We start from the raw sequence: 12166 nt of genomic DNA, 5'->3' as shown, positions 1-12166 counted from the left end.
ACCTTCTGGTTGGTATCGTCACTAAGAGCAAGGTCCTCCTCCAGTTTCTTTATCTTAGCATCACACTGCACCTTTTCCAGCTGGAGCTTTTGACGAGCTGCTTCTTCCTCTTCTAGTTGCTCCTCAAGGTCCTGCAAAAAACACCATATACAGTAACAGAAAAACAGCAACAATTATAAAAAAGGAGACAAGTTAAAGAAAGAGTAGAAAAAGATTAGAGAATATCTACAGAAACAAGATTAACAATAGTTTGTTGACAATACAGAACTGGAGAATGTGAAGCAGTTCAAGTAGCTGGGAAGCTTGCTGACAAAGGATGCCCACTGCACAAATGAAATTAGAGCAAAGGAACTGCAGGATGTGGAGGAAGAATTCAACATCTGGATGACATGCAAGATGGGAGGAGATAAAGCAGACTGAAGGAAGAAGTTAAAAACAGGTATAACTGGCATCAGAAATTCTCTGTATGAAGACACGGACTTGCCACTAGACAGAATACTATATAAAAATAAATAATAATAATGTTACTAAGAAAAATCCTAGGTAATAGGTGGGTTGATGGACAGTGGCAAGTGAGACCAAATGAGGATTTGTGTACAGCAAGAGAGAACCTCCCACAGCGTCAATTAAGAAGAGACGACTATTATTTTACAGTCATCTCTTGAGGATGACTGATGATCAACTAACAAAAAGAATATAGAATTTTATTCAATCTAAGGCAACAAGGCCGAGGTGGTTCCAGGAATGCAGAAAAGATCTGAGGCAGGTTGGCATTTCAAACCAAGAAATTCATAAGATTGGTGAACAACTATCGAGGTTTCAAAATGGCATCAACTTCCAGAAGACGGAAAGGAACTCTGTCTGAAGAGCATAAACAGGCACTCGTCGCTGGGCTCAGAAGATACTGGCAGGAAGTGAAAGCTGGAACAAGAACAAGACCTAGACACTAAAATGAAGTTGGCTGTTACCACGCAGTCCATAGAGGCTCAACTCTATGTATCAAAAAAAAAAAAAAGTAATAATCATTATTTATTTATTATTTATTTATTTTTTTAGCCAACATAGGACTACTTAGTCAAGTTTATGGAGGTTTTTCTTCTTTTTGTCAGCCAAATACTGTTTCATCCTTTCTGAATGTAATTTTCTTTCTGCTTCTGGAATCACTCTTCCTATTCTCTGCTTGTTGATTTTTTTCTGTAGTCTGGTGTGTATCTTTCAATATTTTGTGTATTGGTTTTGTATTTTAAATCTTCCATTGTAATATACAACTCTCTCATGTCTTCTTTAAGTTCTGTGATCCATCTAATATTATTCTTACTCTTACATAATTTTTCTATTATTTTTCTACTGATACTATTTTCTGGTGACCGTATCAGATGGCCTAAGAATGATGTTCATTTCTTTTTCATTGTGCTAGTCACAGGTTCTATTCCTTTATAAACTGTCTCATTGGAAGCTAGTCTCCAGACTCTGTTTACTTGATAATTTTTATTTAGAGCAAGTTCAATCAATTTGATTAGCTTTGAGTGAAGTCCGAAATGTCTTAACAGTTTTAATAATGATGGTCTGTGGATGGAGTCTTAAGCTTTCTTGAAATCTATAAATGTTATTTAAAAGGGCTTGTTTTGTTTTCTGTAATATGCCGTAACTAGCTTCAAAGTTATTATTTGTTCAGAGCAGCTTCTCCAAGGACCGAAGCCTCCCTGGTATTCAACTAACTCTTGACCAAGTTGTTCTTTAATCCGATTATATAGTATCTTAGAGAAAATCTCATACATGCAGTCACGGATGGAAATACCTCTATAGTTGTCTGGATTACTTCTTTCACCTTTCTTATGAAGTGGATAAATTACAGCTGTTGTCCATTGTTCTGGGAATTTTTCTGATATCCAAATCTTCTGTAATATCATATGGAGGGATAAGTAAAATTCCTTCACGAATAAAATTACTGTGTCCACCTATTCAATACAATTATATTTTGTAGTGATTAAATCCTACATGAATTATAATCTTAAGGTCAAGTCTTAATATGCCTTAAGATTTAAATATCTGCCAAAGGAAGTTTACTTATTGTACCTTCAATACGGAACAAAATGAGATTAGTTACTTGTAACTTGTAATATGGAGGGATGTCCGAATTGCACTGCCGTCATATTTCCACATCTCAGCAAAAACTTGGTCTTCTCCACATGCTTTGTAGTTCTTCATTTCTTTAAGCACTGTTTCAACTTCTTTTGCTGTAGGTGGGTTTATATTTTCTGGTTTTGTTTTTATCGCAGTATGTGTATCAATTAATAAGAGCTTTCCAGGTTCATCACTGTTCAAGAGCTTGTTAAATGATTCCGCCATTATTTCTGCGTTTTCCTTATTGTTATGCGCTATTTTTTCATCTTTATTTTTCAACAATAAAATAATAATAATAGTAATAAAACCTCAATAAAGGTGTAATCTGCGAACAACTCGGAGGTTTTTAGAAACTAGACTAAAATCAATGCTGTAAATAGTTCTTAGAAGTAAATAATAAGTTTACCTGGATGTTGAGTTGAAGTTTCTTCTTCTCACTCATCAGATTATTGGAACGTTCTTCTTCCTCTTCAATTCGAGCCTCCAAGTCATGCAGGATCTCTTCTAGTTCTTGTTTGCGAGCTGCTAGCCTAACTCTCATCTCTTCTGCCTCGGCACATAGTTCGACTTCCGCTTGCAGTTGCTCCGAAAGGATTGCCTTTTCTTCCATAGCCTAACAACAAAATGAATAGTTTAATAAAGGATGTAAGTTCAAACAAAATGTGTAACTAAACTAAAATATACCTAATGACTTCAAAGCATGCATACGTACACAGTATTACCTCTTAGATTCATACTTAATAAAGGAAATAGTAGAAATGAATGATACAGTGCACAAGTAGAAACAGAGGTTATCTGTGTAATAGGTAGCCTCTATCACTGTTCCAACTATTTAATATTGACTGCCATTTCTGGAGAAAATTAAGTCCAATACTTTGTGAACTGCCCATTTGATCTACTTTATACTCAAATCTTTTACTTTTGATCTAGAAAACCTTACTCCTGTACCATACTTGCTGCATTTCTGCCAAGTACTGATATGGCAGACTGAGTAATGTTATTTAATAACATTTATGAAATTACTTTTTTACATACTTGGTCCATTCGAAAGATGTGAATTTCATTCTTCATCAGGAAGTCAAACAAAAATTGGATATAAGACAAGGTGAAGCACATGATCCTCAGGTTTGCTCAGCCTACAGTACAAATGAATATCAGGTTCATTTCTGCCGGCAAAGGCAGCTGAGCGTATGGTTAACTACACCATTATATTAGGTGCTAAGATAGTTGAATATAGTGGAATCCTTTACATTCCACTAGTCCAAGGGCCTTCATGAATTACACGGAGATGGTTTTACTTGTACTCTTTCCTTTTTGCTCTTTAAGAAAGGGGAAAAAAAAGAAAGAAAAGAATTCTGCAAGAGCTTTTGAAAAATGGTATTTTGAAAGCCATTTGACGTTTTTCTGTACTAGATGTAACATACTTCTCTTAATTTTCCTTAAGGGGCTGATGACCTAGATGTTAGGCCCCTTTAAACAACAAGCATCATCATCAATTTTCCTTAAATTTATACCTGTCCCTAAGAACAATAATTTTGCTTCAACATGTTGAAGACTGATGTCACCCTCTGTGGGGCGACAGATGCTCATACAAAATATCGTATGTAACCCCTCACGGGGAGACAGAGTACTGTGTCAACGATCTCGACGTCAAGCTATCGGGCAAAATTAGTGCTACCATCCACTGTTGCATTGCATTGCATTCCATGTTCTCCAACGTGTTCATGCAGTGCAGCACGGTGTCCATTTCTTTCTCTGCGCAGCAGACAATGGAATTCCACTGACATTAGAATTCTATTATCAGTAGCAAGGAAAATAATGTGAACTGGAGTCTATTACTGCTTTATTCCTACATGATACTGTCACATCACTTCAGAAAGAATTATAATTACACCTACGGTGCTCCATTGTCCATGGCTCACTCGGCACAGGGTCATCCGTTTGGGATGTCAGAAAAGTATAACGTTATAGCTATTATGTTAATGTATATATATCTATGTAATTTTCTGTAATGTACGTGGCAATGATGCGAGTTAACAATGACTCTCTTTGGAACAATGACTTCCGCAAGACAACGCAGCAATGTAGTTCATAGTGCAATCACCAGATGTCGGGTACAGAGGCGGTACAAGTTAGTGCACGTGCTCAGTGCTGATACAGAGTTGAGTGAAGATGGTCGTTGCACCACAACAACGTGCTCAGTGTGTCGTATGGTATGCCAAATTTTCGAGTGTAGTGGAGACCCAGCGAGCTTTCAGACGTCAGTACAACGTTAGGCATGTCCCATCACATCGGGACATTGTTAAATGGTACCATATGTTTTTGGAAAATGGATTGCAGATGCCTCACACAGGTGGAAGGCGGCGTGATGGCAACAAGCCATGACGCAGAGTCCACGAAAGTCACTCAGCCGCTTAACAGCAGAGCAGAATACACCATACACAACATTTCACAAGATTGTTAGGCGTTATACTCGCATGCATCCATACTGTATGCAGCGCATGCAAGCACTGACACATCTGAATTACGGAGCTCGACTCAATTTTGTTACAATGATGTGTGAGCGGCAGGAAGGTGACAATCAATGGTTAAAACGATGGATGTTCACGGACGAAGCCACATTCCATGTAAGTGGCCGAGTCAATACGCCGTGGTGGACCTATCCCATGGCCTCCTAATAGCCCTAAACTAATCCCTCCAGACTCTTTTGTATGGGGCTACGTCAAGTCGACAGTGTACACACGAAGACAACACAATCTGCCTGACCTACCGAGGGAGATTACAGCGGCCTTTCAGCAAATCACTCCAAAAATGCTGCGTGCCACGTGGTGCAACATGGATTCGAGGTATCGTTTGTGCCGCACAGGCGATGGTGGACATGTTGAGTGCTAATGTACTGTGACACAAACTCCAGACTCTCCTTAACATGTGTGTACCGTTAACAAGCAATACATGTGCATAGTTTCTTGTGTATAGCATTTTACTTTTCTGACATCCCAAACGGATGACCCTGTACATATAACTTGAGTTAATTTATCACAGAACTATAAAATACACAGAAAACAATGGAAGACACAAACAAACTGCAAACAACATGGAGGACAGCACGCCACGACAACAAAGAAAAATACGTTGCGATGCACGCTTTCACCATTACACTGCCCACCTAATAACAAACCATGTTACCCTAATAGGGGGACACATAAATGGTAACTTTGAAGATAAAATATATCTTAGGTTATCATCTAGGAATGAAATTATAAACATTCCTAGCCCATTACAACCTGAAATATGTCAAATCACATTTCCCCAGTTTTCCTGTTAAGAGCAACTATACACCTCCATGTTAATGTGTTACCATGCCTTCGAGTTTGTGATGCCAAAGTTCGAAGTAAACTTATTTTCATGGTGTTTCTGGAATCGTGAAGTGGCACACTAAAAAATGTTCTCTTCTTAAGGAAGTTTAATGAGACTGTATAGCAACAAAAAAAAAAGCTAAACACAAGCATCAGACATATCTGTTTGAATGTATAATTTGCCACATCCATGTTAATGTGTGGTAATAAATGAAATATCGTATGGCTTTAGTGCCAGGATATCCCAGGACGGGTTCGGTTCGCCAGGTGCAGACTTTCTATTTGACGCCTGTAGGTGAGCTGCGCGTCATGATGAGGATGAAATGAAGAAGAAGACAACACTTACACCCAGCCCCCGGGCCACTGGAATTAACCAATTAAGGTTACAATCCCCGACCCGGCCGGGAATCGAACCCGGGACCCTCTGAACCGAAGGCCAGCCCACTGACCGTTCAGCCAACAAGTCGGACAGTGTGTGGTAAATAGCCTTATGTACTTATGCATGCAAATTCAGTGTGGTAATCACTGTACATGTGTGTTTCTAGTTACAGTAGAGCAAAACCTCTCTATAACATATGAGGAGCATCATTTCAAATCGTATTAAGTGCACAGATTATAATTTTACAGGAAATTACAAAAACGTTTTCCTTCCTAACCAAATAAGACATGTCAAAATTCTAAACGGCAAAATCTAGGTATTGAGGTTATGTTCCCGAATCAGTCATGATTCAAATCATTTCCCAATACATGAAGGCGTCATTCTAATTATAAAATTTCACTTAATACATTTTGAACCAATTCGCTGAACAAAATACGTTTTGATACAAACCTTCATTCACATAATACAATTTGAAACGTTCATTTGATTCCAAAGATTGTTATTGACTTTATTGTTAGCTACAGCTCATCATGTACAGGAAATTAAGTTATTATTAACACATTGTTAATGTTATGGATGTTTACAGTCTTGAAAGTAATCTTTCTTCCTCATGCAAACAGACACGGTCGTCATCATGAATCGGCCTACCAGAATCTGACGTTGAACCGATGTTTAGTGCTGAAACATAAAATTGTAAACTGTCTAACTCCTTCCAGTTGTCTCCAAATCTGGTTTTCACCAGGTTCTCGACGTCCAATTTTTAGCGTCAGTTAATGCTCTCGGTTTATGGATTACGGGAGGTTCATGTACCTGGCCCAGTCTTATGCCTAGTTTCAGAAGGGTTACGAATCGCTTTGAGGGGTCATCAAACCTGTACGTCGGTTCCATCTTTACGTAACGTGATACTGACCACATTTCTCGCTTTTCTTCAGAATCACCACCTTCGTTTAATCCCGTCCAATTAGTTAAAATGCTTGGCGAGGATCTTGTAGTCCCTTATAACCCATTCTTTTCCTAGATGTTTTACAGTCCCCACAGACTGATAGATCTCTGGGTATTCCTCGAGAGTAACGATGTCAGAGCACTTACGAAGAAACTTTTCTACAACACCAGAAACCTTGTCCGCATGTCAAGAAGAATGTTCAATGACAGGAAAGTTGACAACGATCATGGAAATGTTAGCGGGTGCTTTGGTTTGTAGCCATAAACTAGAGCATGGATCACATGCATGTTCTTCTTTTGGCCTCCACCGTCTGCGAACAGCCTGATACAGGTGATCGATTTATAGAAATGTACCGCATCTAAAAAAGAAGTAGCAGCTGATGACACTTCATTTGGCCCTATTTCAGCCTCAGTCTCATTCCATACATATAATTTTGGATTCTGAATACTGACATCGCTAACACATAGTGCGTAAAATGATATTTGGAGCGAATAGAACACTTTGCCAATTGATAATTTAGGAAGCGGTTGTACCTGTCGCAAAACAAAGCAGAAGAACATTGTGTTAGCAAGTCGTTCCCTCATAAGTTTGTGAAAACCCTGTGAGCAAATTTTATGTGCTCCCAAATCAGCTAGCAAACGGTTCTTTTTATCACTAACTTTTTCATATTTAATCTGAAAGAGCATTCGTGCGCAGTAACTACAAGCATCCGTGGATGGTGTCCCAAACCCAATGTTGAACTGTGTACGGAAAATATTCTGGAAGAATCACTTTTTCACTTTCAGGTCCGTGGAAACACCCTCCTACGAGTAAATAGCTTTCCATGGTGATCGAAAGTAAACGGGCATGCAAGCAATACCACAATATCAAGTACGATAAAAAAAAATAGCGGGAACAGCCAACAAAAGAGCGGGATAAATACAGGTTGGGAAACATTATCGTGAACATAATAAGTTTTGAACCGTTCGCCGTGGTGCACATAATACGATTTGTCCCGAATCATGTTTTTCAGCACTGAATTCCTTTGGGAAAGAATACGAAATGACCCGATCTAACTCAACAGCGTTAAAGAGCATATCATAATTGGCGGGAAACCGCAAAAAAAACATATTCTGACCTCGACTGCATTTAATACGTTTTGAAACGATGCTCCTCATATCTTCAGGGCCAAAATATCCATTATAAAGGAGTGTGCACTCAAGAGATGGAATGAAATGGGTGCCATTAAAAATAAGTAGGAATACAATAACCCATGTACTGTATGTGACGAAAACTCCTGCAAATTACTAGTACCGGTACCTATGGTACAGCATACTGTACTATAGTTCTGCAATGTGCTGTTCTCACATGGGAAAGTCACTTTCTGTATCTCTCTAGTCAACCATTCCAGGCTTTGAAATCTCAGATACCTAATTCTCTGCGAATTGTAATGCTTTCACTTGTACATTGGTTCTGATACAGGGACATTCTGAATTCTTATTTTATCGAATCACTCAAGTGGTGCCTTGCCAATAAGAGCTCCACTACTGCTATAAAACTTTTCACCCACTGTTCATTGCCATTTAAATGCCACTCTCTCATTAGTTCCCCTTTATTTTTCAGAATTTCTACTGCCTGTGTCTTTACACAAATCAAAGGATTAGGAGCAAAAATTTAGTGAATCATCATTGCATATCCTTACTGAACTTGGTATACATTGGAAACTTGTTAACCTTATTGCAGTCACTCTTACAAATACAAAATCTAGAGTTAGATTCAAAAATGAAATCTCTAAGCCATTTGAAATTCATACTGATCTTCGACAGGTAGATGGATTATCCTCGCTGTTGTTTAATTGTGTGCTGGAAAAAATTATGTGTGAATAGAATAAGGTACATCCACCGACTGTTAAGACTAGAAGAAATATTCAACTAAATTGTCTCGCATTTGCTGATGATCTAGCATTATTAGCAAATAGTAATGAAGAAGCTAAAATTTCAAGTAGAGGAATTGGAATGATTAGCAGTGAAAGTTGGGTTGAAAATTTCTTTTGAGAAAACAAAGGATGATATCTTTTCAAGTTAACACTTCACATATTATGTTAAATAATACTCAGAATATAAAGGTTGTAGACAAATTTAAATATCTTGGCAAGATAATTTGGAATGCTAATGAAAAAGCATCCACAGATAGGAGAATTAAAAAATTGAGACAAGCACAATAAATTACCTGGCCGATTTACAAGAAACAGTCTCTTTCGATTAATGCCAAATGTCTACATTATTTTCTACATTATTGCTCCATCATTCAACCAGAAACAACATATGCAAGTGAAAAATTATTTAAACTGAATACCCAATTAACAACAGACAAACTGCATAAAATTGATGGAAGAATTCTTTGGACAATTAATAAAAAATACCAGATTGATGGCCAGTGGAGACTTTTGCCAAATTCAGTACTTTACAAGGAAAGTGAATCGATCATTGACACGATGCGAAAAAAGACGATTCCATTCTTTGGACACATACCGCTTACCAAATACTAGACTCCTGAAACAACTTTTTGATTTCTTTTGGAATAGTAAAACAAAAATACATGGTTTAAAGAAATACAAGTGGATTTAGATGAAGATCAAATTGAACAGAAGAGAAACGGATTCTAAATAACAAGTACACAAGACTATCATAGAGTCAGGTCAGAATATATTCTGCTACCGTATGCGACAGTAGATGGTACTACCTGGGACTGTCTGGCGGCTGATACTAAACCAGGCAAACTAAGGGAAAACCAATAGCTGTGAACAGAGGAGTTTTCCCTTAGAAGGTTGGATAAGATGAGACCTCTATGTGGGAAATAACACAAATTCATCAGCTGCTGCCCTGCAGTGAGGCAGGGGACTGCCAAAAGGCTAAGGGAGACCACCCTGAAAGAAAATCCTCTAGTACATTAGGCCTAGCAAGTCCGTACAGGAGTATAATGCAGTTGCTTTCAAAACGAAAATGAGCCTTGGAAAGAAACATATTATAAACGTCGACAATACTTCAAGTACTCTTGGAACTAATGACGTCATGTCCGATGTTCATTCAAGATGCATGAAGAGAACCAATCGTACAAACAAGCTTCGGACTGGAACCTTAAATGTTATGACTAACACGAAAATGCACCGAAATCATGGATTTAATGAACCGTAGACATTCACATCCTAGGACTAAGTGAAACCAAATGGGAGGGTTGCAACACAAGAATGTTAAGAGGATAGATATAAATTATACTGGAGTGGTAATCCTGCAGTGGCGAGGAATGGAGTTGGTTTCATACTCCATAAAGACACTGACAGTGTAACAGATATCTCATTCATCAATGAGAGATTAATCAAAGCTAAAATATGCCTAAATGGAGAAACTCAAACTGTGATCCAAGTTTATGCTCCCCAGCAGGGTTGTAGCGATGACCAAAAAGCAAGCTTCCTAAAAAAACTAGAGGACATCATTGATGAAGATAACAATGATAATTGGGGGTTTTAATGCCCAGGTAGGAACTGATAGGTCAGGTTATGAAGGAATTATTGGTCCATATGGATTTAGTAATAGAAATGAGGAGGGTGAACTTCTGCTTGATCTATGTACACGAAACCAACTTCCGGTGAAGAACTCGTGGTTTCAGAAATGGGACAGCCAGAAGATAACGAGATACAGCTGGGATGATCAGTATAGATCAATGATAGACCGTATCATCACAGATAGGTGAAGTGGAGAAAAGGTGCACGATGTAAAAGAGATACCTAGTGAGAGCTTTGATAGTGACCATAGACTCTTCATTGCAGACCTAAGAGACACCAAACCTATTATTAACCTTTTCACTGCCAAGTTTTGATGACCTGGCGAGCCCTCTGGGCCGGGAGTTTTTTTTATTTTTAACACATTCACGCCCATCATCTGAGCTGGCTATTTAAAGAGCTGGCCCAGCTATTTCAGCTGTTAGTGGCAGAGCAACAACAATGAATTCTTTTCACAATAAGTTCTAAACTAAACAATATATGGAAACAAAATTTTCCACATACCTTAATGAAGTCCTCTAGTATCTCTGTAGGCTGTGGTAGCTAATGTCACACTTTCCTGGGTGAATGGGAACACCACACTTTCCACAAAAATAGCGTGTTTCACTAATAATTTTATTTTTGAAGCACACTTTGCACCTTCTTGAAGGGAACTTTACTTTATTTGATGGTGGAAACTTTAAGAGAATATGCTCTTTTCTCTTCCCATCTAACCTAAATGGTGGATCCTTGGCCGGTGCCCTTTTTGGAGACAAAATCGCGGGACGTTGACTTGGAGCTGATGAAGTAGATGGAGCTGAGATGTCGGAGAGAGGTGACTGTACTTGTATGTCGGGTTCAGTTTTTTCCTGGAGCAAGTTCCTAACTACTGTCTGCATGAAATTCAGAAATGTTTTTGATTTTTGAGGATTTGAGTTCTGGAAGAGCCGAAATGCGTTAAAAAGTGAGCAGTACAGTAAATAAAAAAACACCTTTTTCGGCCAGTTTATAGTTTTCCTCATGAAAGGATAGAGCGCCAAGTACTAGTCTGCAGTATCAACACCATGCATGTGTTGATTATAGTCGGTCACAGACTCTGGTTTCATTTATATTTTTCCAGATTTCTTTGTTTCGACCATTTCTGCCGAATGGATGGTAGTCACCATAGTAATTGTCTCTCCAAGAAACAAGCAATACATCCTCGTCCCTCCTGAAAGTCATTTCCCCCCGTTTGAGAATTGCCTGGTGTTCCTTTAGATCTTTTGGTACACCCCTATTTGACCGTATTGTTCCACATATGGCAGTGTTCTGTTCCCGTAATTGTTTCGCGAGTCCAACGCTATTGTAATAATTGTCCATATAGACTGTATACCCCTGGCCAAGATAATTTTCAAGCAGCTGAAAAAGTGTGCTTTGTAAATTCGCACCACTTCCATCATATATCATGAGTTTACAGATGTACCCCGTGTTAGACTCGCAAACCATCCTGACTAAAATGCCATATTTTATTATTTTACCGGGGTTATATACGCGGAATCTTAGGCGCCCTCTCCAGGCTAGCATTCCTTCGTCCAGAGCAATTTTCTGTTTGGGGGTATAAAGCTCTGTAAATCTGTCCGAAAGTTTCTGTAAAATAGGTCTGATTTTATACAATCTGTCAGTGCTGTGCTCGTATTCGCTGCTGTCAGTAAAGTGGAGAAATGAGAGGATACTTTCGAAGCGATTTCGTGACATTGTCTTTGAGAAAAGAGGAGTGGAGAAAATTGGATCTTCTGTCCATTACACTAATAATGCCGGTAGTGAGCATCAAACCTAGGAACTGTCTCATTTCTGAAACAGTCACCGGA

General features: G+C 38.6%; 1 protein-coding gene across 3 annotated transcripts in view; it reads right to left on the bottom strand.

Annotated features, from left to right (window-relative positions):
- zip (myosin heavy chain 10) overlaps nucleotides 1-12166 on the bottom strand; it is a 458974-nt gene that overhangs the window by 136254 nt on the left and 310554 nt on the right. For all 3 annotated transcript variants that reach the window (XR_010860546.2, XM_067149903.2, XM_067149904.2), the window contains exons 16-17: nucleotides 2531-2737; nucleotides 3-131 (exon numbers count right to left, since the gene is read on the bottom strand). Coding sequence is in view for 2 of the 3 variants with exons in the window: in XM_067149903.2 (XP_067006004.1) it covers nucleotides 3-131; nucleotides 2531-2737 (336 nt within the window). In the remaining variant the exon portion in view is untranslated. The remainder of the gene's footprint in view (nucleotides 1-2; nucleotides 132-2530; nucleotides 2738-12166) is intronic.

The sequence above is a fragment of the Anabrus simplex genome, chromosome 6 (genome assembly GCF_040414725.1).
Source record: "Anabrus simplex isolate iqAnaSimp1 chromosome 6, ASM4041472v1, whole genome shotgun sequence".
Lineage (NCBI taxonomy): Eukaryota > Metazoa > Arthropoda > Insecta > Orthoptera > Tettigoniidae > Anabrus > Anabrus simplex.
The sequence above is the reverse complement of the archived record's forward strand: the minus strand, read 5'-3'. Positions and strand labels throughout refer to the sequence as shown.